Source organism: Palaemon carinicauda, chromosome 1 (assembly GCF_036898095.1).
Source record: "Palaemon carinicauda isolate YSFRI2023 chromosome 1, ASM3689809v2, whole genome shotgun sequence".
NCBI lineage: Eukaryota > Metazoa > Arthropoda > Malacostraca > Decapoda > Palaemonidae > Palaemon > Palaemon carinicauda.
In genome coordinates, this window is record NC_090725.1 from 107,044,660 (window position 1) to 107,070,851 (window position 26,192).

General features: G+C 48.9%; 1 protein-coding gene across 2 annotated transcripts in view; it reads right to left on the reverse strand.

Annotated features, from left to right (window-relative positions):
- The window catches only part of Snr1 (SWI/SNF related, matrix associated, actin dependent regulator of chromatin, subfamily b, member 1), a 582,028-nt gene that overhangs the window by 475,415 nt on the left and 80,421 nt on the right, over positions 1 to 26,192 (reverse strand). For both annotated transcript variants that reach the window (XM_068383913.1, XM_068383908.1), the window contains exon 4: positions 16,561 to 16,704. In XM_068383913.1, the coding sequence (XP_068240014.1) occupies positions 16,561 to 16,704 (144 nt within the window). The remainder of the gene's footprint in view (positions 1 to 16,560; positions 16,705 to 26,192) is intronic.

The window sequence follows — 26,192 nt, forward strand, 5'->3', positions numbered from 1 at the left end:
ATGGAGGAGGTCTCACTTCCGACTGAGGGCAGGTAAGTTCATAACTACGTATGAGTAGAGAAAGTTCTAGCGATGAAGAAATGTCCATTCCTTTCAGCCTGAAAGCTAGACTCAAGGCTGAGTGATAGCCTTTCACTGCCGGAACTGAAAGGCGCATTTCTTCTCGCAAATACACGAGGAACTCCGCTATAGTTGGAATAGTGGCATCAAGTGGAGAGATACCCCTTCCACGACACCAACCACAGAAGACTTTCCACTTTGCTTGGTAGACTGCTGCGGATGACTTTCGCAGATGTCCAGACATCCTGACAGCAACTTGCTACGAAAATCCTCTCTCAGCGAGGAGATGCTGGATAGTCTCCAGGCGCGAAGTTGTAGCAAAGCTACGGCTTTGTGGAAGATGTTGGCATGTGGTTGTCTGAGCAGATTGTGCCGTGGAGGGAGTTCTCCCGGTAGCTCCGTTAGGAGTTGCAGAAGGTCCGGAAAACATTCCGCGTGATGCTATAGCGGAGCTATGAGGGTCATTGAGAGACTGACCGATGTTCTGGTCTTGTTGAGCACCCTCCTCATCAGACAGAACGGGGGAAAGGCGTAAACGTCGATGTTGTCCCACCGTTGTTGGAAAGCATCTTGCCAGAGAGCCTTGGGATCTGGGACTGGGGAGCAGTACAGCGGAAGCTTGAAGTTCAGGGCTGTTACGAACAGATCCACAGTCGGAGAACCCCACAAAGTCAGGACTTTGTTGGCTACTAGATGATCCAAAGACCACTCGGTACTCACTATCTGAGACGCTCTGCTCAGATTGTCGGCAAGCACATTCCTTTTGCCTGGAATGAAGCGTGCCAATAGTGGAATCTAGTGGGTTTCGGCCCATCTCAGTATCTCTACTGCAAGATGGGATAGCTGCTTTGAAAAGGTACCTCGTTTGTTGATATAAGCCACTACTGTGGTGTTGTCGCTCATCACCACCACAGAGTGACCCGCCAGGTATTGTTGGAACTGTTGAAGGGCCAGGAATACGGACTTCATCTCTAGGAGATTTATATGGAGGTACTTTTCTGATTCTGACCACAGGCGTGAGGTCGTGTGGTGCAGTACGTGGGCCCCCCACCCTTTCTTTGAGGCGTCCGAAAACAGCATCAAATCTGGGGGGAGGACGAGAAAATCCACTCCTCTTCGTAGGTTCTCGTCTGTCACCCACCAATGGAGGTCCGTCCGTTCCGCAGGTCCCATAGAGATCAGGACGTCCGGGGAATCGTAACCTTGATTCCACCGGGACTTGAGTCGCTACTGGAGGGATCTCATCCTAAGGCAACCGTTAGGAACTAGACGAGCCAATGATGAAAGGTTACCGAGGAGACGTAACCATGATTGGTCTCGTCTGAGAAAAGGGCTTGCGACCTTCCTCAGCCTTGCTATCCAGTCGTCTGATGGGAAGGCTTTGTGGAGATTGGTGTCTATAACCATGCCTAGATATACCAGTCTTTGAGTGGGAAGCAGTGAGGACTTCTCGAGATTTACCATGATTCCCAGATCCTGGCAAAGTCTCAGAGGTTTGTCCCGGTGTTGAAGAAGGGATGACGACACCGAGTCTGCCAGGATCAACCAGTCGTCCAGATAACGGAGGAGACGGATGCCGATCCTGTGTGCCCACAAAGATATTAGGGTGAACATTCTGGTGAAAACCTGTGGTGCTGTGGAGAGACCGAAACACAGCACCTTGAACTGGTACTCTTTGTTGTCTAGGCTGGATCTTAAGTACTTCCTTGAAGACGGATGGACTGGGATCTGGAAGAGGTCGATGACTGGTTCCAGCCTCCAGATGCCTTCTTTACAAGAAAGAGTCGACTGAAGAAGCCTGAGGACCCGTCGACGACCTCTTGGAGAGCGCCCTTCTTCAACAGGGTCTGGACTTCTGCCCGAAGGGCCTGCCCCCTTGCTGATCCCATGGCAAGGGAGCTCAATGACACTGGATTTGTCGTCAGGGGAGGTAGAGATGTTGTGGACGGGATATCCCTGACTGATTACGGAAATCGTCCAGGAATCGGCCCCGAGTTGCTGCCACCTGTCTGAGCAACTTTGCAGGCATCCCCCCACTGGTGGACATGCAGGGGGACTGCCAATCCTAGCGTTTGCGGCCTCGGCTGCTCCCTCTAGGATTCTTACCTCCCCTGCAGGACTTTTTGCCTTTCCTATCCTTGACAGGAAAGGGCTTAGACACCACTGTCTTCGCTGCTGCTGTTGGTTTCGTGGTCTTGGTCAGACGGGACTGCTGGGGTGCTGGAGGCTTATAGGGCTTAGATGTCAAAGCTCTATGAAGGAGGGAGTCTTGGTGGGATTTCCTCCACCTCTCAGCGGCCTGTTCCACATCCTTGGGCTCAAACAGATTCGTTCCTTCTAAGGAAGAATGCCTGAGCCTATTGATCTCAGTGCTAGGGACCTTCTGATGGAACCTCTCAGCCACCGCATCCCGACGTTCAAGATGGTGTTTGCCCACAAGTTTCAGACTTGGTAGGCCAGAATCTCGATCGTGCGAGTGCCTGAGAGGAGGAACGTCTCCATAGCTTTCCTGGTACGTTCTTTGGAGAAATCCTCAGAGCGTATCAGGATACCTAAGGTCCCTAACCAGATGTTAAGCCACGAACTGGCTTGCATAGCACACTTCACAACCTTCTCCTGGTTAAGGATCTCGGTTGCCGAGAACGAGACCTGCCAGTTGGAGAGTCTCTAAAGAGGGACTCCCCTGGTAAGCTCTTCCAAAGAATGGTGGAGAGGAAGAGCTAAACAAGGCTCCTCCAAGATCTCGAAGTACTTCCTTTGCTGTACGCGAGGAGGTGGGAGAAGCTTGTTGCCGGCACTGGAATGGTTGGAGGAGGACATCTCGGAGAGCTGTACAGCGATCTTGTCTCTGGTACTCTTAACCCCCTGAGACCAGGGCAGAGCCACACTGGCCTTGGAAGGTTTTGAATGCCATGAGTGCCAAATACGCGGTCCAAGACCGTGTCCTTGCCCTCTCGAGGAGGGATCTCTGGGTCAGCAAACCCATTGAGAGCCCTCATTAGAGTCAGAACTTGCAAAAATGCATGCTCTGACTCTTGTAGTTCTCCTCCTGACGTCGGACTTGCAGCAAAGTCTCCTGTCCCCAAAGGCTCTTCTTGGGGAGATTCGCGGACATTCTCCGAGTGGCTAGTTGGCTCCGTCCTAGGTCTTGTAGAGGACTTTGGTACCATCTTCGAGTCCTTCGACTCCTTCCTGGGAAGGATGATGGACTCCAACATAGACGGTGGCAAGTTCTTTTCAGCCCCTACCCGGGAAGACTTCTCAGCGCGAGATGTGGTTTCCCTCACGTGATTCCCGAGGACGGGAAGTACTCGTTCGACAGGGAAGGAGAAAAAGTCTGGGGGGGTGAAGGAACCTGCCTCGAAGGCTTGCGTGGAGTCAACTTAGCTCTCGGAGAAGCTACCACTTCCGGAACTCCTCTTTTTCTCTTCAGAGGAGTAGAAACAGCCAAGGATCTGTGACCCAATTCAGAGAGAACTGGCTTGAAAGCCTGCGTAACTGCTCTGATTAGAGCACTGAATCACGGTTTTTGGCTGACAGTCGCGGTGTCAGACACTCCCTCTGGAGGGACAGCAATCGACGGATCACTGGGAGGAGTTCCCAAAGGTGGGTTCGCCTGAAAAGAAAAAGGGATCCTGGACCTTTCTGGATGTTTCCCTTCCTCCGCAATGCGCGCTGTTATGCGTTTGCGGGGAGGGGAATGCGGCGATGGCGACCTTGCCGTGTGTTGTCCAGCAGCCTCGCGCGCGGGAGGGTATTGACGTTCGCGCGGGGCGCGTAATGGTGCTCGCGTGATGAAGAAAAGCCAGGGTCGCGCGCAGGAGACTGTTGATGCACATGCGGGCGATTGCGAGGGCCCGCGCGGGCGCGCAGGAGAATGATGGCGCGTAGGAGCACGTGCGGGAGATTGTGGGCGCACAGGAGAGCGTGCAGGATCAGGGCGTTGAACACGCGGGCGCGCGGGCAAGAGCTCACGCGCCCCAGCAGATGTCGTAGGCCGCGTGCACGCAGGAAAGATACCACTGGCGCACGGGCGCGCAGTTGAAGCCTATGCACGTGGGGGCGCGTCAGCATGGTGGCGCGCAACTGCAAGAGAGAATGGGCGCGGGCGCGCAACTGCAGGAGAGAATGGACACGGGCGCGCGGGGTGCGTGTGCGTATTCTCGTGGGCGCGAGTAGGAGACTGCGCGTGTCGGCGCGATGGCGAGCGCTGGCGCGCTGGAGACAGCTGTTGGCGCGTTGGCGAGTGCTGGCGCGTAGGAGAAGTCACCTTAGACTTCCCAACAGCGCCCAGATCCGAAGATCGTGGGCGCGCAGGAGAGATGATCGCTTTGCGTAGGCGCTGGCGCGCAGGAGATCGCTGTCGTACAGGAAAGCACTGGCGAGCAGGACAGCGCTGACGCGTTGGAGAGCGCCGACGCGTAGGAGAGCGCTGGCGTGCAGGAGGTTACTGGTGCGCAGGTGAGCGTGGGAGCGCTAGCTCAGGCAAAGCCTGGCGCGCAGGAGAACGTTGGCGCGTATGCCTATCATCGGCATGGCGCGTGAGGGAAGTATGCGTGCGATGGCGCATACGCCCTGGATGCCCCGTACAGTATTAGGGTTCGATGCCTGACGAGCATGAAAGTCAGGATTCGTTGGCGCGTAGCGCGCATCAGCCCTCAGGAACGGAGACAGCAGGTCGGCAGGTCTGACGGGTGGAAGGTCAACGTGTCCTTTAAAAGGACGACCTTCCACCGAAGGTGATCGCGAACGATCCGCGGAGAGGTCCAGGACCAAAGCAGGAACAGTCAGTGATCACTGAAGAGGCTTCTCTGCGGTGGACTGCAATAAAGATGACGAACCAAACAGGCGCCTCCTCACCGCAGGTGAAGGAAGGCCTCTCTGGCGAAGAGGAAGGCGAACTTTGCGGCGGATGCGCCCTCTGGAGGTCGTTGGATCGGCAAGCTGACCTTCTGCAGTCCTCCAAAGAGGAGTCTCTGTAAGTGAACACCCCCGAGGGGAAGAAACACCAGCAGGAGAGACTGTTGGACTTAGTTTCTCCCTCGTTGGTTGAGCAGGAATGGGAGAAACTAATCCTTCAACTACTGCGGGATTTGAAGAGGCAGTGGTATTAGGAGATACCACATTGGATACCTCTGACACCCCAACGTCGACAATCGACAGAAGATCAACCTCTGGCGTGGTCGGCGATTGCTTGACACTTCCTTGGAGGGCGAACCCTCGAGCCCCAAGGAAGACCAAAGCTGCAAAAGATGGGTTAGTGACACATCCTCCCCCGGGGGGAGAGGTGGAGCTGCCTCGCTACGGGAGGCAACGCCATCTCTCGAACCCCGAGCTTGGAAAACAGTGCAATGGTCTACGCTACTACTCGGCGGTCTCTCGAAAGAGACCGACCGAGTGGGAGCTTCAGAGGAGGTTTGAGCAACGGAAGAAGAGTCCTTGGGTTTTTCTCCTTTCAAATAACCTTTTGAAGGAGAAATATCCCACCTGGACTTCTTACGTCGCCGAGAAAACCTCTCCCACTGGGAGGTAGACCACTCCCTACACTCACAACACTTGTTATCACTATCACACCGTTGACCTCCACAGTAAGGGCAAAGGGTGTGAGGGTCTGTCTCGACCGCCGACATGAATGTTCCGCAGGGGCAGTCGGGTAATCCAGGGCAGGTGCGCATAGTTGCAGAGGCCAACTTCACACACAAACCTGTCACGAAGAAAAAGCAGAAAAAGCATTAATGGCTGCCAATGAGAGGCGAGAATGAAAGTGGACATATCCGACTACCATCCGAGCCGAGAGCAAAGTGAGCTCAAGCACAGGTGTGTGTGTGTGTAAGGAGGGGGCGGGGTAGAAAGCTACCCTCCCCTACCCATGCTAACTAGCGGTGTGGGTAGTAAACGCTCGTTAAATTCTAATGGCTCGTCATTTCAGCTACGCCGAAAGTAATACCCCTATTAAATATGACAAATTGGTAGATAATTTGTATTTTTCCTAACTATACGAACCTTAGCTATTTACATGGGGTAATTACTTCGGCGTAGCTGAATGACGAGCCATAAAGTTTTAACGAGCGTTTCCTACCCCACCGCTAGTTAGCGGGGGGGGGGGGGGGGGGGGGGTAGGGGGGGTTGCTAGCTACCCCTCCCCCCTCACACACACCGGTGAATAGCTCACTTTACTTAGAGGTAGGACTTATCTTGGGGGACAGGGCTGGCGGGCACATAACTGTAAATAGCTAAGGTTTGTATACAGTGAACCCTCGCTACTTCGCGGTTCGACCATCGCGGATTCACCACTTCGCGGATTTTTTTCATAACCCATGTATATACATATATCGCGGATTTTCCGGAAATATCGAAAATACCGCGATGTGACCGATGGTGTGAGATTGGAGAAAGTAAGGAAAATTTAATCATGATTGATTTTCAATATAAATGAAACTTTGAGGAGCAACAAAGATATCATTTGTTAGAGAGATAGAGAGAGGTAAGGAATGGGAGGTAGTGAAAAGTAGCCCAGAGAGAGAGGGAGAGAGAGAGGGAGAGAGAGAGGTAGAGAGGTAGAGAGAGGTAGAGAGAGAGAGAGAGAGAGAGGTAGAGAGAGAGAGAGAGGTAGAGAGAGAGAGAGAGGAGAGAGATAGGTAGAGAGAGAGAGAGAGAGAGAGAGAGAGAGAGAGAGAGAGAGAGAGAGAGAGAGAGAGAGAGAGAGAGAGAGAGAGAGAGAGAGAGAGGTAGAGAGAGAGAGAGAGAGAGAGAGGTAGAGAGAGAGAGAGAGAGAGAGAGGTAGAGAGAGAGGTAGAGAGAGAGAGAGAGAGAGATAGAGGGGGGTTTAAATGTAATAAACAAAAAAATTTGATAGGTTATAACACATTGGTGCTTATGTAATATCAACTGTATACTGTAGACGGTTTGAATAAGCTAAGAAATGGTATAAAAGATACTTTGTTAGTGTATTCGTACACACTCAAGAGCGGCAGCTAGATAACAGCTGATCTAATCACAGCCAAAAGTAAAAAAAAAAGAAGACAACAATACTCAATTTTTAAAACACACCCGAAATTTAAAAACAAAAGTACACGCTTTCTTAATGTGCAATTAACTATTTAAAGAGTGGCAATTTTCTAGAATAAAATGATATTTCCCAAAAAATAGTGGTTTGCTGATGAAATCGGATGCCGTATTTTTAGCTATGATTGAAATGGATGTAGACTCGGCCTAATTATTTCGTTTCGTATTTAATTGACACTAAGAAAACTAATTTTAGTTTCTTCATCTAAATGTAAGTATTGTATAACACGAAGAGAGAGAGAGAGAGAGAGAGAGAGAGAGAGAGAGAGAGAGAGAGAGAGAGAGAGAGAGAGAGAGAGAGAGAGAGAGAGAGAGAGAATGAATCAGCTGTTGTAATTGAATGGCTTGTTTTTGTTTCGTGAGAATTTCCTCGCCACGACTTTAACAACAACATACTGTACTGAACTTTACAGTATTATACAGACTACTGTAATATGATAAAGTAAAATATTTGTAATCTATTTTATATGAAATGGGGCTATTTTTTTTTTCTTTAAATTTACATTTACGTATGTAAAACAACTCTCTCTCTCTCTCTCTCTCTCTCCTCTCTCTCTCTCTCTCTCTCTCTCTCTCTCTCTCTCGTAGATTGTTTTCCTGCTTTGCTACGTATGTATGATTTTATATAGATACGGTAAATAATATTTGTAATAACATATTTTATAAAAGCTTTTACTGTAATATCATTATTTATCACTTTCATCATGCGCGTTAAATTCCTTAGTTTGTTTACTGAGCGTACTTTATGACGCCGTCGTTTCAGGCGGCGTCATAAAGAAACACATTTCATTTGGAAGTCCTAAGAAAAATTAAGTAAAACATTAGTAATAACCAAATCAACATACTGTACTGAATAATCAATATAATCATGCAAAAACTAACCTATACACAGATGTGTAAATGCGTTTGTTTCTTCATTATAATCAGAGATAAACGTAAACAAAACATTGGTTGCCATTTTGTATCGTGCTTTTTGGCGTGTTTAGGAAACGCATGATATAAAATCGCCTTTAATATTTGTGCCTGTTTCAGTTTAGGGTACGTTAGTACATGCATTAAGTGTTCTGTACATTAAAGGGTAGTTTGTTAACAGTACTACGTGCAAGGGAAGGTTTTAAAAGTCTGAATATACATGTTAAATAAATAGGTAAATATGGTGTCACTACTTCGCGGATTTTCACCTATCGCGGCCGGGTCTGGAACCTATCTACCACGATAAACGAGGGTTCACTGTAGTTAGGAAAAATACGAATTATCTACGAATTTGTCATTTGTTCCGTAACTGAAATACAAACCACGCTATTTACATGGGGTAATTTAACCCTTAGGAAGGGAGGTAAGTCCCCTGCCATACTGGCTTTGGCTTGCCCGGGGGCCCCGAACCCGAGTCTATTAAATGAACTCAAGGGTCGAGGGGCCCCTGCACCTCGCAGGCAGTTGTGAGACTGCTGCGGCCTACGTAAGCTGTGTGTGAAGGTGAGCAATGACTCGTCCTAGGAAGTTGACCTGGAATTCTTCAGATGGAAATCTAGGCTAGGACTCTCCCAATACCACCTCGTCAGGGTATGGGGACATGACAGTATTACAACTTAATACTAGGAACACAAGGCAGCATGGCTTACCTGCAGAGGTTCGAGGTCAGCTGTGCAAAGGACCCAGGATGCTGTTTCTCTCCAAGGGAGGAGAGGATGAAGAAAAGAAAGGGGCCAGACAGATCTTTTCCTTCACACAGACTAAAACCGGGTAACAATGCCCTCAACCTTCTGCTACTTGTCTAACAAGGAGTCTGAGGTTAGACCAGCTGTTGTGCAGCCACCACAGGGCCGATAGAGAACGTATCGAGCCTCCTGTGTGTCACGTCTTGCAGGTAGTGGGCCGTGAAGGTGGTCCGACGCTTCCACACCCCAGCTTGCAGGACCTGCGTCACTGAAAAGTTCTTCTTGAAGGCCAGGGACGTAGCCACGCCCCTAACATCATGCGTCCTAGGGCGACGTGACGGAGGAGGGTCAGGATTCAAGGCCAGATGGATTACCTTGCGAATCCAGGCTGAGATGGTATTCCTGGTGACCCTCCTCTTCGTTTCCCCGGTGCTCACGAACAACGCTCGCACCTGAGGGCGGACTGCAGCTGTTCTTTTAAGATACAACCTCAGACTCCTGACTGGGCACAGTAGATGGTCTGGGTCATCTGTTACAGAACGGAGACTCGAAACCTGGAAAGATTCGAACCTTGGGTCCGGCACTCCCGGGTTCTGAGTCTTAGCCACAAACTCAGGGACGAAGCTGAACGTTACCTCCCCCCATCCCCTTGAATGGGCGACGTCGTAGGAGAGACCATGAAGTTCGCTGACTCGCTTGGCTGAGGCCAAAGCTAGCAGGAACACCGTCTTCCAGGTAAGGTGGCAATCAGAAGCCTGGCGTAATGGTTCGTAGGGAGGTCTCTTAAGAGACTGAGAACTCGAGCCACATTCCATGGAGGAGGTCTCACTTCCGACTGAGGGCAGGTAAGTTCATAACTCCGTATGAGAAGAGAGAGTTCCAGCAAGGAGGAAATGTCCATTCCTTTGAGCCTGAAGGCAAGACTTAAGGCTGAGCGATAGCCTTTCACTGCCGAGACTGAAAGGCGCATTTCTTCCCGCAGATAAACGAGGAACTCCGCTATTGCTGGTAAAGTGGCATCGAGGGGAGAGATATCCCTTCCACGGCACCAACCACAGAAAACTCGCCACTTCGCCTGGTAGACTCCTGCGGATGACTTGCGCAGGTGGCCAGACATCCTATCCACAACCTGTTGTGAAAATCCTCTCTCTGTGAGGAGATGCTGGATAGTCTCCAGGCGTGAAGCCGAAGCGAAGCTACGGCTTTGTGGTAGATGTTGGAGTGTGGTTGTTTGAGTAGCTCGTGACGTGGAGGGAGCTCCTCGGGATCTCCGTGAGGAGCTGCAGAAGGTCCGGGAACCACTCTGCATGATGCCATAGCGGAGCTATCAAAGTCATTGAGAGATTGACCAATGTTCTGGTCTTGTTGAGTACCCTCCTCATCAGACAGAACGGGGGAAAGGCGTACACATCGACGTTGTCCCACCGTTGTTGGAAGGCATCTTGCCAGAGAGCCTTGGGGTCCGGGACTGGGGAGTAGTACAGCGGGAGCTTGGTGTTCAGCGCCGTAGCAAACAGATCCACTGTCGGGGAACCCCACAAAGTCAGGACTTTGTTGGCTATCTGAGGATCCAAAGACCACTTGGTACTCACTGTCTGCGTCGCTCTGCTCAGACTGTCAGCGAGCACATTCCTCTTTCCTGGAATGAAGCGAGCCGCTAGTGAAATCGAGTGGACTTCGAACCATCTCAGTATCTCTACTGCAAGATGGGATAGCTGTTCCGAAAAGGTACCACCCTGCTTGTTGATATAAGCCACGACCGTGGTGTTGTCGCTCATCACCACCACCGAGTGGCCCACCAGGACTTGGTGGAACTTCTGAAGAGCCAGGAATACGGCCTTCATTTCTAGCAGGTCTATGTGAAGGTACCTTTCTGATTCTGACCACAGGCCTGAGGCCCTGTGGTTCAGAATGTGGGCCCCCCACCCTTTTTTTGATGCGTCCGAAAACAGCATCAAATCCGGGGAAGGGACGAGAAGATCCACTCCCTTTCGTAGGTTCTCGTCTGCCACCCACCAACTGAGGTCCGCTCGTTCCGCAGATCCCATGGGGATCAGGATGTCCGGGGAATCGAGTCCTTGACTCCACCAAGACTTGAGTCGCCACTGGAGGGATCTCATTCTGAGGTGGCTGTTGGGAACGAGACGGGTCAGAGAGGAGAGGTGACCGAGGAGACGAAGCCACGATTGGGCTGGGAGTTCCTCTCGATTGAGGAAAGGTTTCGCAACCTTCCTCAGCCATGCTATCCTTTCGTCTGATGGGAAGGCTTTGTGGAGATTGGTGTCTATGACCATGCCTAGATATACCAGTTTCTGAGAGGGCTGCAGAGAGGACTTCTCGAGATTAACCACGATCCCCAGATCTTGGCAAACTTCGAGGAGCCTGTCTCGGTGGCGAAGAAGGGTCACCTCCGAGTCTGCCAGGATCAGCCAGTCGTCCAGATAACGAAGGAGACGGATACCGATCCTGTGAGCCCATGATGAGATGATGGTGAAGACTCTGGTGAACACCTGAGGAGCTGTGGAGAGACCGAAACACAGCACCTTGAACTGGTAGATCTTGTTGTCTAGGCAAAATCTCAGGTACTTCCTTGAAGACGGATGGATTGGGATCTGGAAGTACGCGTCCTTCAGGTCCAGTGTGCACATTAAATCTCGCGGTCTCACTGCGAGCCTGACCGTGTCTGCCGTCTCCATGCTGAACGGAGTCTGCTTGACAAACCCGTTCAGGGTCGAGAGGTCGATGACTGGTCTCCAGCCTCCAGTTGCCTTTCTCACAAGAAAGAGTCAACTGTAGAAGCCTGGGGACCCATCTACGACCTCCTGGAGAGCGTCCTTCTCCAACATGGTCTGGACTTCGGCCCGGAGCCTGCCCTTTCGCCGATCCCATGGCAAAAGAGCTCAACAACACTGGGTTCGCTGTCAGGGGAGGTAGAGAGGCTGTGAACGGGACGCGATACTCTAGAGAGATCACGGAGATCGTCCAGGCATCCGCCCCGAGTTGCTGCCACCTTGTTGCGCAACTCTGAAGGCATCCCCCCACTGGTGGACATGCAGGGGGATTGCCAACCCTAGCGCTTTCGGCCTCGGCTGGTACCTCTAGGGTTTTTGCCTCCCCTGGAGGACTTCTTGCCCCTCCTGTTCTTGGCAGGAAAGGGCTTAGAAACCTTGGGCTTCGCTGCGGTGGTCGTCTTCTTTGTGTCCTTAGCAGGACGGGGCTGCTGGAGGCTTATAGGGCCTCGATGTCAGGGCCCTATGGATGAGGGAATCCTGGTTGGATTTCCTCCACCTCTCGGCAGTGAGCTCCACGTCCTTAGGCTCAAACAGGCTCTTACTGAGAATGGAAGTGTCTGAGCCTGCTAGACTCCGCACCGGGTACCTTATGGTGGAACCTCTCGCCTACAGCATCCCGGCGCTTGAGGATTGTGTTGGCCCACAAGCACGAGACTTGGTGGGACAGAAACTCAATGGTCCGTGTGCCCGAGAGAAGAAAGGTTTCCAGCGCTTTCCTGGTGCTTTCTTTGGAGAGGTCCTCGGACCGCACCAGGATGCCCAGAGACCCCAACCAGATGTCGAGCCATGAAGTTGCCTGCATGGCGCACTTGATGACCTTCTTCTGGCTCAGGATCTCAGTGGCAGAGAAGGACACGTGCCGGTTGGAGTCTCTCTCAAGAGGGACTCCCCCTGTGAGTTCTTCCACGGAGTGATGCAAGGGAAGACTCAGAGAAGACTCCTCGAGGATCTCAAAGTACCTCCTCTGATGGACTCGAGGAGGAGGGAGGAGCTTATTACCGGCACTCGATCTGCTGGAGGAGGCAAGCTCAGCGAGCTGGCCCTTGACCTTGTCCCTGGCACTCTTCATCCCTTGGGACCAGGGCAAAGCTGCACTGGCCCTAGAGGGTTTCTGAGTGCCATAGACGCGGTCCAGGACCGTGTCCTTCCCTTCACGAGGTGGGACCTCAGGGTCTGGGATCCCATTGAGGTTCCTCATGAGGGTCAGGACCTGCCAGAACGCATGTTCTGACTCCTGGTGCTCTCCTCCTGAAGGACTTGCAGCGAAGTCTCCCGTCCCCAGGGGCTCCTCCTGGGGGGACACGTGGACATCCTCGACGGCTCTAGACGGTTCCTGCCTGATCCTAGCTGACGATTTGGGAATCGTCTTAAGAGTCCTTAGGCTCCCTCCTGGGCGGGATATAGGACTCAAGAAGCGAAGAAGGCAGGTCCTTCTCCACCTCTGGACGAGGAGACCTCTCGGGAAGAGGAGGAACCTCCCCCATTGGTGCGATGGGGGAGTATTCCTGCTCGTCCAACTCTCCTGAGGAGGGGTAATCCTCCTCCGCAGGGGAGGGCGAGAAGGTCTGAGGGGGAGTAGGAGCCTTGCGTAAGGATCTGCGCGGGGACAGAATAGGCCTCGGAGGAGGATCCACGGGAGAGACTCCTCTCTTCCTCTTCAGGGGGGAGGAAGCTGCCGTTGGTTCGCGACCCGAATCAGAGAGGGCTGGCTTAATCGCCTGCACAAGAGCTCTGAGTAGGGTGCCCAACCAGGGCTGCTGTCTGACAGCTGCGCTGTCGGACACTCCCTCTGGAGGGAAGGGGATCGAGGGATCCCTAGGAGGAGTCGACAAACGAGGGTTTGCCTGCAGGGCTGAAAGAGAAGAGTCCCTAGACCTGTCCGGGGAGCGCTCCCCCTCTGGCGAGCGCGCTGGTCTGCGCTTGCGGGGAGGGGAGCGCGACGAGGAAGAATCCGCCTGGCGGCGATCGCGCTGGGGCTCGTGCAACGGGCCCTGATCAGGGTCGCGCGTGGATGGGTAGCGCGATACTGGAAACACGCATGCGCGCACCCGCGTGGGCGGGGGTAGGCGCAAGGGCGCGATGGCGCGCAGGTGGGTGTTCAGGAGCGATGGCGCGGGCGCGGGGGCGCACAGCAGCTGGTGCGGGAACATGGCCGCGAGAGCACGTAGGCGTGCGGCGATCAGGAACTGGAGCAGGAGGAGGCCGAACGCACGGGCGCGCAGCGACCTGGCGCGGCCCCGAAGGGCGCGAGATAACGGGTGCCCCTAAGCGCGTGTCCGGAAGAACCGGCTGAGGGCGCGTTAGCGCTGGAGCAGGGTCGCGAGCGACCTGGGGGTGAGAGGGTTGGCGCTGGTCCGGTAAGACCGGCACACTCGCCTGTGGGCGTGCTGGTCGCGTTGGCGATCGTGGGCGCGCATCAGGATGCGGTCGCACGGGAGTGCGAGGCTGCGGAGGCCGCATGGGGCGAGCCGCGTGAGGGCGCTCTGGAGTTCGTTGGGCAGCCTTAGTTGTCTTAAATATAGGAACGGGGCACGTAGCAGGAACAGGGCGCGATACTGGAGCGTCGTGTGCGATCGTATCGGTAGCAAGCTCGTGCGGTCTAGAGGGAGAGCCCAGAGGTGGCCGTGAGCACCCCTGCGCTAACTTGGGAGCCTCGTGGGCGACGCGCTGAGCTGTAGCGACGCGTGGTCGCGTTGGTGAGCGCGTGGGCGCTGGTGCAGGAACTACACGCGGACGCGTATCGCGTGTCTCCCTAGGTGGGCGCGATGGGTCCAAAGCAACGCCCGGGCGCATTGGTGTGCGCGTGAGCGCTGGAACTGGAACCACGCGTGGGCGCGTGTCGTGCTTTTCCCCCGAGGAGCGTGACGAATCCGCAAGAATCTGTGGGCGCCTGTGCGCCAACTCAGGAACCTCCTGGACCGAGCGCGATGAAACAGGAACTGGGGGGCGCCGAGGCGCTGGACGGCGCGTGGGCGCAGGTGGCCGCGTAGGCGCCGTATCAGGAACTGGGCGCGTGTGCGCAGGTGAGCACAGCAGCGCTATATCAGGAGCAGGGCGCGTATGCGCAGTTGGGCGCTTGCGCGCTACTTCAAGAACTGCTGGAGGGTGACGGGGCGCCGAAGGGCGTGGGCGCACAATGGAACCCTGACGCGTGGTAGGAACAGAGGCGCGAACAACTAAGGGTGAGCTCCGAGGCGCTATGTCAGGATCAGCAGGAACAACAGCAGGCGGGCGCGAAGGCGGTGCCTGGCGCTTGGGGGCGAGAGGCGCAGTTTCGCGCTTAAGTCCCTGTAGTCCCGAAAGGCCTCGAGACTGCGCAGGGGCAGTATCAGGTGGCGCGTAAAGCGCATCAGGATCTTTAGACGTAGATGGTTTGGGCGACAGGTCACAAAGTCCCGAAGGACGACCATCCTCCGAAGGGGATTGCGAACGATCCCCGGAGAGGTCTAGGTTGGTAGCTGGCAGGAGAGGAGAACGGCGAGTCGTCTCCTCCGCAGAGGATTGTGGTGACGACGAGCCGAAGAGGCGCCTCTTAACCCCTTTGAAGGGGGAAGGAAGGCCTCTACGGCGAAGGGGAGGATGAGCCTTCCGCCTTATACGCCCACGAGGGGCCGTGGGATCAGCAGGCTGACCATCGATGGGCCTCCGAAGAGGAGTCTCTATAAGTGAATTCCCCCGAGAGGGAGTATCACCGGCAGGAGAGACCGTGGGACTAAGCTCCTCCCTCGAAGGATGTTCAGAGGGGGAGTCAGAGCCTTCCGCTACCGCGGCCACAGGAACGGGCGTTTGGCCAGACCCACGGGATGTTTCCGACACAACAACGCCAACCACAGACAGAGGATCTATCTCCGCTGAAGTTGACGATTGTTCGACGGCCGCACCCCGTTTGATCATGTCAAACAGAGCTTCCTTGGAGGGTGAACCCTGCAGCCCCAAGGAAGCCCAAAGCTGAAACAGATCATTATTAGATATAACTACCTCCTCCGAGGGGGAAGGGGCAGCCGCCTCTCTATGGGAGGTAACGACCTCTCCCTCACCCCGGGATCGGTTAACAACATCAACAATATTACGGTCTACGCTACCACTCGCCGGCCTCTCGGAAGAGGCCGCTCGAGTGGGAGCTTCGGAGGAGGAAAGGACGGCGGAAGAAGAAGACCTGGGATTTTCTCTCTTCCGAGAAGCCTCCGAAGGAGAAAGATCCCTTTTAGCCTTCTTACATCGCCGGGCAAACCTCTCCCACTGGGAGGTAGACCACTCCCTACACTCAATACACACGTTAGACCTATTACACCGTTGGCCCCTACACTGAGGGCATAAGGAGTGAGGATCTGTGTCCAAGGCCGACATAAAGGTCCCACAAGGGCGGCCGGGAAGTCCAGGGCACGTACGCATGACGAGTAATAGAGGCCGACTTCACACACACACTGAAAAGAAAAAGCAAACAAGATTATGGCAGTCAACAAAGAGGAGAGCCCTGACAGGTCTGTCATCTCTCCGAGCCAAAAGTAAATTGAGCTATTCACCGGAGTGTGTGTGTGAGGGGGGAGGGGTAGCTAGCTACCCCTCCCTAACCCCCCGCTAACTAGCGGTGGGGTAGGAAACCCTCGTTGAAACTTTATGGCTCGTCATTCAGCTACGCCGAAGTAATTACCCCATGTAAATAGCATGGTTTGTATTTCAGTTACGGAACAAAGCATGGTTTGTATTTCAGTTACGGAACAACTAATTTTTACGCATTCCCTATTATAATTATTATTATTATTTGCTAAGTTACAACCCTAGTTGGAAAAGCAGGATGCTATAAGCCCAAGAGCTCCAACATGGAAAATAGCCTAGTGAGGAAAGGAAATAGGGAAATAAACTACGAGAGAAGTAATTAGCAATTAAAATAAAAGATTTTAAGAACAGTGACAATATTAAAATAAATCTTTCATATATAAAAAAGGAATACTATTACAATAAACTTCAAAAAACAATAAGCTTACCACATGGGAAAAGTTCGAATCTTTTTGGAAATTATACGATTCCGGTTTATTGGTGTTGCTTGAGGGACAGCATCCAAATGCGATGAATTGGATATCGTTGGTACCCATGGAGCCGCTGGTTTCTTCACCTGACGTTGTTCAGCTCTGAAAGAAAATACTGATATAAGATAAAGCTACCAATATATTTTCCATAATGTCAGGTAATTGATTGATTGATTGATTGATTTAAAGTTTTCAGGCATCCTGACATCTAAGGTCATTGACGCCGGTAACATTTAATTCATGTATACAAAAATAAAAAATAAAATAAAATAAAAAATAAAAGAGTATTCAATTAAAATCATAAAAGTTGAATGTCATAAAAGTTAAATATTTTTCAGAAGACCTGCTTCTGAAATAAATCTAAAAATGCCACTTGCATGGTAGGACACATCATTTCCAAGAATCTTGGCAAGGATGAACCTGCCACCCTCACCTCGAGCCTCAAACAAATATCTATTCCTTAAGTTGTTATAATTGGGGCATTCGGTCAACAAATGCCTTACTGTTAGAGGTACTAAACAGTCGTCACAATACGGTTGGTGTTGGCCCTTCAGCAGAAACTTGTGTGTCAACCGAGTGTGACCAATACGGAGACGACAAAGAGACGTCTCCCATTTTCGGGGCATCATATTATACCTCCAAGGAGATATGTCATTTGTTACCTCTCGCATTTTATTGCCATCTAGGCTATCCCATTGCTGTTGCCATTTTTTGCAAACCAATTTCTTGATGTCAGGTAAGAAATCATTACAGGGAATGGGATACCTTCTTGGCAGAAACTCGGATGCAGCCTTCTTAGCCAGTGAATCTGCCTTCTCATTCCCAGATACACCTACATGTGCTGGAACCCAACAAAATTGAACTGTTATACCTCTCCGTCCAATAATAAAAAGCCATTCTAAAAACTTTAAAACTAGAGGGTTATTAGAATTAAAAACTTCTATAGCTTGAAGGACACTCCTTGCATCACTAAAAATTGTAAAATTACCCTCCTTCTCCAACGCTATTTTCTCAATAGCGGTTAATATGCCATACAGTTCGGCAGTAAATATGGAAGCGGTCAAAGGAAGTGCACCTCTACAATTAAAACCATTACTATGTACTCCAAATCCAACGCCAGCATCAGATTTGGAGCCATCAGTATAGATAAAAGTTGATCCTCTATGTTCTTTAACATGTTCATTAAAAGGAGACCTAGCTTCTACGTCTGACATATTCTTCTTACCTCCAATAAAATATTTACAAAAAGATACCTCTGGTAACTTCCATGGAGGCGTTGAATGGAAGTACCTGATTTCTAATTATATCCAGACTATTTAATAATCGTTTCACCCGAAAGCCATAAGGTTGAGGAGATTTAGGGTGCAACTCAAAGTATGATGCGTGTCTTACAAGGCTTGCAGTCTGAAAGGCTAGAGAGTTAGGGAGTCTTTGCAATCTAAACCAATACCGAATAATGGAAGACATTCAGTAAAGGTCTAGAGGTAACTCTCCAGCATCAACAAGGAGACTTGGGATAGGCGAGGTTTTAAAAGCTCCAGTAGACAATCTAATACCTGCATGATGTATCGTGTCTAATATTTTTAACCGGCTTGGGGTGGCTGAAGAATATATTTCACAACCATAACTAATTTTGGAAAAAATCAAGGCCTTGTATAATTTTAAAATAGTATTGCGGTCTGCCCCCCATGATGTATGGGACAATACTTTTAAAATATTCAGAGCTTCAACACATTTAGCTTTTAACGCTTTTAAGTGAGAAACCCATGTAAGCCTACAATCAAATATCAAACCTAAAAATTTAGCTTCTCTTGCACATGGTATCCGTTGACCTTTAATGTATATATCCGGGTCTGGATGTACTCCCCGGATACGACATAAATGGACAATGGTAGTTTTACTTGTCGAGAACTTAAATCCATTCATGTCAGCCCACTGGATAATTTTATCAATAGAGAGTTGGATTTTTCTCTCAACCATTGCCATTCTAGTGCCAGCAAATGATATTGAAAGATCATCCACAAATAATGTTGAGAGAACATCCTGGGGAATGGCTGAGGATATCCCATTAATTGCTAGTGCAAAAAGTGTTACACTCAGCACACTACCCTGAGGAACTCCTTCCTGGCACTTACTCTCTGATAGAGTTTCCCCCACTCTCACTTGAAAAACTCTACGTGAAAGAAATGCCTGAATAAATAGTGGCAGCTCTCCTCTCAATCCCAATTCATGAATGGTTTTAAGTATACCATATCTCCATGTGGTATCATATGCCTTTTCAAGGTAAAAAAATACTGTCACATGGTGCTGTTTGGAAGCAAAGGCTTCACAAATAGAAGACTCAAGTCGTATTAACACATCAGTTGTTGAGTGCATTTTTCTGAATCCACATTGAATCGGTGATAAAATACCCTTCTTTTCAAGGTACCACATCAGCCTTGCATTGACCATCTTCTCCAAGATTTTACATAAATACGAAGTCAATGCAATAGGTCGATAGCTTGCTGCTAAAAACTTGTCCTTACCAGGTTTTAAAAAGGCTAAAATAATGGCTAATTCCCAAACACTTGGGTAACTATGATCATGCCATATTCTATTAATAATACTTAAAATAAATAACTTTGTATTAAAATGTACATGTTTAACCATTGCATATGGAATTCCATCGGGTCCAGGAGCTGTATCGTTGCAAGTAGCGAGTGCGGAATCAAGTTCTCTTTCAGTAAAAGGAGAATTATACGATTCTTCCCTTCCTGTTGCAAAATCTAAAATTTTCTTTTCTTCAATGCTCCTGTACTGGTGACCAGGAGCTGCTACACTCTTGCATGATACATTTGAAAAATGGTCAGCCAGAGCATTACTAACTTCATTTCCTTCAGTCACAAACTGACCATTCACTTTCAACACTGGTGGTGGGTTCGGGGTAAATTTGCCTGCAATTCTTTTTATTTTCCTCCATACAGAAGATGGTGGTGTTCTACTATTAATGGAGGAAACAAAAGCCACCCAAGATTGGCGTCTAGCTTCTTTCATGGAACGACGGAACTGTGCTCTACACTTTTTGTATGATATCAAATTTTCATCAGTACGGCGTCTACGCAATCTAGTCAGAGATTTTCTGGTGGCTCTGTGCAAGGCTGTTAATTCTGAGGACCACCACGGGACTGGTCGTCTTTTGAATAGTCCTGTGGTTTTGGGAATCGAATTGATTCCTGCTGTATGAAGAGTTCCATTCAGTAGGTCTATGGCATCATCAATACTTTCAAACTGTTCTGCCCTCCCTTCGATTTCACTTAGCTCAGAAAATTTAACCCAGTCTGCCTTATCTAGATTCCAACATGGCGATCTTTGCAAAGGCGGACCCTTGTTGGTGTTTATAATGATTGGTGCATGATCAATAGTATGCCAATCATCTAATGTCCTCCAATCAAAATCAAGAAGGCAGTTAGAGCTTGCAATTGAAAGGTCAATGCATGACAAAGTACCTGTCTGAACATGGAAGTGTGTGGGCCTCTCCTGTATTAAGGAGCCCCACATCCTCATTCTCCACAATTGATAAGATAATATTGCCCCTTGTGTTGGCCAAAACATCACCCCATAAAGGATGTCTACCATTCATATCTCCCAGTAAGAGAAAAGGTTGAGGGAGTTGTTGAATGACTTCTGCTAAATCATCATATAAAATATTATCATTTGGAGTTAAGTACAGAGAGCATATTGTATATTTTCTCCCTATATCAATTTGTACAACAACTGCCTGCAGGGTTGTACGTATAGACATGGGTATTTGGGGAACATCTCGACGAATGTACATGAGACTTCCGCCATGGCTCCCTGCTTGTTGATTATATGGTGTTCTATAGCTAACATACTCTCGAGGACTAGGAGTGTTAGAATCAAGCATACTTTCCTGTAGACATACAATTATGGGGGAATGCTCATGAATTAGGAGCTTAAGTTCTTCATATTTCGCCCTCAAACCCTGACAGTTCCATTGCAAAATGGAGGAGAAAACTATGGATTATTTCTGGAAGACATCTTGGATGAGGTCTTCCCATTAGCAGTTTTTAATTTAACATTATTACCAGTAGGTTTCTTCAGAGGTGGTCTTGTTATATTGGGTTTTACATTTGTGTTTTTCTTTGTATTCTTTTTATCTATTTGTTGAGGTGGATGGTGGACCTCAACTTGAATTTCTGATTTATTCAGTTCATCTTCTGGTTCATTAGAAACATCAACAGACAAAACATCAAATTTATTTGATGTCATAACCTTAACGTTTCTAATGGAGGGTGGAGAGAGAGATGGAGGTCTCTCTCTTTTACGATTAATAGATGGTGGGATTCGAGGTATTTGCACCTTTCCCACAACAGGTGCATCAGGTAAGTTAGTCTTAAGTGGAACCTCCATCAGATCAGGCAAGGACATGGCCTGAGAGAGGTTTGTATTATTTTTTGTAATGGCGGCTGAAGGCTGTACAGCAATGGGCAATGACCTAGTGTTAATACACCGTGGTAAAGCCTCAGGAGGTAATATGGTTACCTCGTTATTTGACATTTTGTCAGATAGTATACTTTTTTTTGAGCTATTGGCAGCGCTAGGTTGGTTTGATTTTAATGCCTTAGCATATGTATTTGATTTATTTAATAGTCTTTTGGCACGGGTCACACTTATATGTTCTAAGTTTGATTTGTTGAGGGCAGCTTCCTCCAACTTATATAGCTCGCAGCTCTTGTCTGTGGATTTGTGATTCGAGCTGCAATTTAAACACCTGGCTCCAAGTGCACACTCTCCATGGTAAGATTTGGAGCAAATACCACACATCTTCTCATTTTTGCAAACTTTGGACAGGTGCCCAAATTTAAAACAATTAAAGCATTGCAATGGCTTCTGCTTGAAGGGTCTTACTATAATCCTTTCGTTCTCGATAATAATATGAAAATGTACATCAGCATCCTGGAACGTAAGCATTATCATTGATGTACCTGGGACTTTATGAACTTTCCATACATTTAATGGACACATGGCCAGTATCTCCTCCTCTGTAAAATCATATAGATCTCTGTTAAAAACTACGCCCCTTCCGTAGCTAAAATTTAGGTGGGGTTTGACATCTAACTTAATGTCATCATTACTTATTTTCATATTGGACAATATTACCGACTGTGTACTGGATTTGGCATGGATAAGGAAACTATTTTTTCCGAAACGAGATATATCGCCTGGTGCAATAGTTCCTACTTTTTTCTGAATTTGCATATTTTCAAATAATTCCCTATAACCCCCTTTGATTCAGCTATAAGCCACATTGGTGGTTTTGGATTTCTCTGGGAGGGCATAACTAAATCTGCGTCTTTTTCCAACCAATCGGCAGGCCTGTACACATCCAAATCTTTTGGTACCTTATCGCAGAGAGCAGCCGCGACATTCAAGTTATTAATTTTAATATTATTCAAGTTACTTATTGCACTAAATGCTTCGTCATAACTACTATAAGATATCCATGAATCCCAAGTTTCATCCTTATTTCTTTTATGCATCCATAGCATTCAAATGCTTTACATAGATCATCATAATTTGTCTCTATTGAAATTTGTGTAACATGGAGGATTCGAAGTTTCCTCGTGTTACCCAAATTACTCGATTTAGAAATATCAGTAGAATGGTCCTTTCCCGTTCCGAGGTCATCAACAGTGCCGGGGGAAAGTCAGTGTATCCAGGGGATGGGGGTTCGTTCCTTAAAGAATCCATTAGACGAAAGAGAGAGAAAAGGGTTAGTTTGATGTACCTGCTCGAGAATGTTAGGCCATCACACGTCGGAAAGGAAATTTGCACTCTCCACTATCGGCACAATGAGAGTATACTTCCCAGATGGTCCACTCCATACCCTACCCGAAGGATAGCATCAAAACAGATATAGAGGCACATGTGTAAGCTGAACCCGCCTGTTAGGAATGAGACCAAGAAATCATGGAATCATCCTCCCCATATCTATAATGACGGGCTTCCGGCCAAAAGCCGAGAGTCCTACCCCAAGCATTGGATCCCCCTGGATTCTGAAGACCCAACACTTGAGAATAGTTCCGCCAAAAAGGTCCAAACCATCTTCGGGATGGCTGAAATCATCCAATACTCTCACATATAGCTTTGAATGCAAACACCTCCCAACCGTGATACCTCCTCCCACTCATCAAAGCAGGCAGCAATAAAGGATGTATGAACATCCCCGCCGGAGCTACAATGGATGTAAAAATATCCAAGCCATAGGAGAAAAAAAGAAAAAAAAAATAATAAATATATATGTACATAATATATACACACATATAATGAGGGAAATTTTTCTCATAGAGTTTGGAAAGCAAGACTAAAGAAAGTTTATGAAATTAGGATAAGGTCGAAGTAATATTGAGAAAAAGAAAAAGGTGAAAGAGGGAAATTTAGATTCGAACTGGGGGAGCAATTTCCCCAAGTTCGAGAGCCCTCTTGCCCGTCACCAAGTTTCAGCACGGGAATGAAATGCCGTGCTGAAGCTCAATGACTTCATCAAGGCATTCTCTCATTAAGAGGGTGTCAGGTAATACAATATGAAAATTATACAGACAGTATATAAGCATAAAAAAGGTATTTTTATTTTAAAATAAATTTTTAAATGTACTTACCTGGTAGTTACATATATATAGCTTAATCCCGCGTTTCGTCGCGCATGGCAGAAATTCAAATTTCGTGGCAATCACCGCCAGGTGAGCAGGTGGTCATACGTGAGCGCCCTCTCAGTAGGTAACTGGAACCATTCCCAACATTCCTCAGAAATTCCATGCCCCTGTTTTCAGAGGGGAGGAGGGAGGGCCCTTTTATATATGTAACTACCAGGTAAGTATATACAAAAATTTATTTTAAAATGAAAATACCATTTTTAAATATGTAACTTCCCTGGTAGTTATATATAGCTGATTGACACCATTGGTGGCGGGTTAGAAAACCTCATCCCGTTGGGAATTCGTATAATTATTAATAGCTACAAATTAGTAGTACCAACAATCTGGTTCTTACCTGATAAGGAAGCTGGCTTCATAGTTATCCTGCCTCATTTGCCAGCATTCCTTAAGAGACTCAGCAATCCACCCAGGGAGCTGTAAAAGTCTCTGTGGGGCTGCCACAAGGTCCTCGACTTTAGCGTGGCTAGACCACCACCCTTGCTATCCTGGCATAGCCATGGACAATGATTCTGACCACCTACTCAAAAAACTAAAAACACACACCATAAAAACTAACTTGATTTGCAACCCAGACTGTGGAAGGCTGCAACAACCTTCACAGACAACCTGTGATACCAAGTTAAAATAAAAGGCAAGGGTATATAATAAAAAAGGTTATAGGGAAGAGGCAGTTGTCTCTTCTCCAACTACGACGCTGGAGATAACATACGGACCCAGGGAGCAACAATCTTCATATTGGGTCTGGACTTCTTTAAGGTAGCAGTCTGCGAGGATTGACATACTTCGCCAAAAAGTGGCCTCTGTAAGCCATAGAAGTCGCTACAGCTCTAACCTCATGTGGTTTTACCTTAAGGATTGGAAAACTTCTTTCCTCACAATTCTGGTGAGCTTCCCTTATCAAATCCTTAATAAAAAATGCCAGGGCATTCTTTGATAAAGGTAAAGAGGGCTTTTTAACTGAGCACCAGAGGTTGTCTGCTTGTCCTCTCAGGTTTTTGGACGCTTGAAGATAAAATTTCAGAGCTCTCACTGGACAAAGGCCTCTCTCCTTTTCCGTCCAACTAAGTGAGATAACCCTGGAATAGTAAAGGATCTGGGCCAAGGTCGAGAAGGATTCACGTTCTTGGCGAGAAAGCCTAGCTGAAGGGAGCAAATTGCATTGTCTCGATTAAAGCCCACCTTCTTGCTGATGGCTTGCAACTCTCCTACTCTCTTGGCTGTAGCCAACGCAGCTAGGAATAGAGTCTTTTTGGTAAGATCCTTCCAAGAAGCTTTGTCAAGAGGTTCAAACCTGCTTGAGGTCAAAAAGGCCAGGAGTACATCCAGGTTCCAAGAGGGGGTTGGGTTGTCCTTTCTCTTAGTGGTCTCAAAAGATCTAATGAGATCCGAGAGATCCTTGTTACCTGACACGTCGATGTGTCTGTGACGAAAGACGGAGGCTAGCATGCTGCGGTAACCCTTGATGGTCGATACAGCCAACTTTTCTTTCATTCGCAAATGCAACAGAAAGTCTGCTATTTGGGCTATAGAGGTACTGGAAGAGGAAAATTTGCTAGTCCTGCACCATTCTCTAAACATGTCCCACTTAGATTGGTAAACCTTAATTGTGGACGTCCTCCTAGCTCTCGCGATAGCTCGTGCAGCTTCCATTGAAAAGCCCTTCGATCTTGCCAGCTTTTCGATAGTCGAAAGGCAGTCAGATTGAGAGCGGGGAGATTCTGATGGTACCTCTCTATGTGTGGCTGTTTGAGTAGATCGCTCCGACTTGGTAATGCTCTGGGGGTATCTCCCAGCCCCTCCATCACTTCTGCAACCCAAGGTCTCATGGGCCAAAACGACGCTATCAGGGTCATGCGGGCGTTGTTCGACTCCCTGAACTTCTTCAGGACTCTGCCCAGGATCTTGAATGGTGGAAAAGCGTACACGTTTAGTCTCTCCCAGTCCATGAGAAAAGCGACCACCGCAGCTGCTTCCTGGTCTGGGACTGGAGAGCAGTAAACTGGTAACCTCTTTGTCATGTGTAGCAAAGAAGTCTATAGAGGGTTGTCCCCACAGCATCCAAAGGCTGGTGCACACCTCATGATGTAGGGTCCACTCTGTAGAGAGAACTTGTCTTCCTCTGCTGAGAAGATCCATCCTGACGTTCTTTTCCCCTTCTATGAAGCGAGCTATCAGGGTTATGTCCCTTGCTTTCGCCCACAGTAGGAGATCTCTCGCCGCCTCGTAAAGGGAATCTGAACGATTGCCTCCCTGCTTCTTGATGTAGGCCAACGCTGTGGTGTTGTCTGCGTTGACCTGAACTAATTTGCCCTGGACTTCCTTCTGAAAGTGCATTAGTGCTAGGTGAATGGCCACTAGCTCCTTGATGTTTATATGCCATTCCCTCTGAAACTCTTCCCACAGACCCGATATCTCGGCCTTCCCCAGTGTTGCAGCCCACCCCATGTCTGAGGCGTCTGAATACAACACTAGGTCGGGGTTCCTCTGATAAAGTTTGAGGCCTTCCAGGAGTTTGTTGGCATCGTCCCACCAACTCAAGTGATTCCTGATCCCCAGATGAATCGGAATCCACGTTTCTAGACCTTGACCTCTCATCCAATATTTTGAAAGATGGAATTGAAGAGGCTGTAAATGAAGTCTTCCCAGGGATACGAACTGTTCGATCGATAAGAGGGTACCCAGCAGACTCATCCATTCTCTTACTGAGCAGGTCCGTCTGTCTCGGAAGTGTTGCACCTTTTCTAGGCAATCTAGAATGCGTTTCGGGGCTGGAAAAGCCCGAAAAACCACTGACTGAATCCTCATCCCCAGGTAGATGATGTTTTGCGAGGTGTCAGTTGAGATTTGGCCAGATTTACCACTAGACCTAGTTGT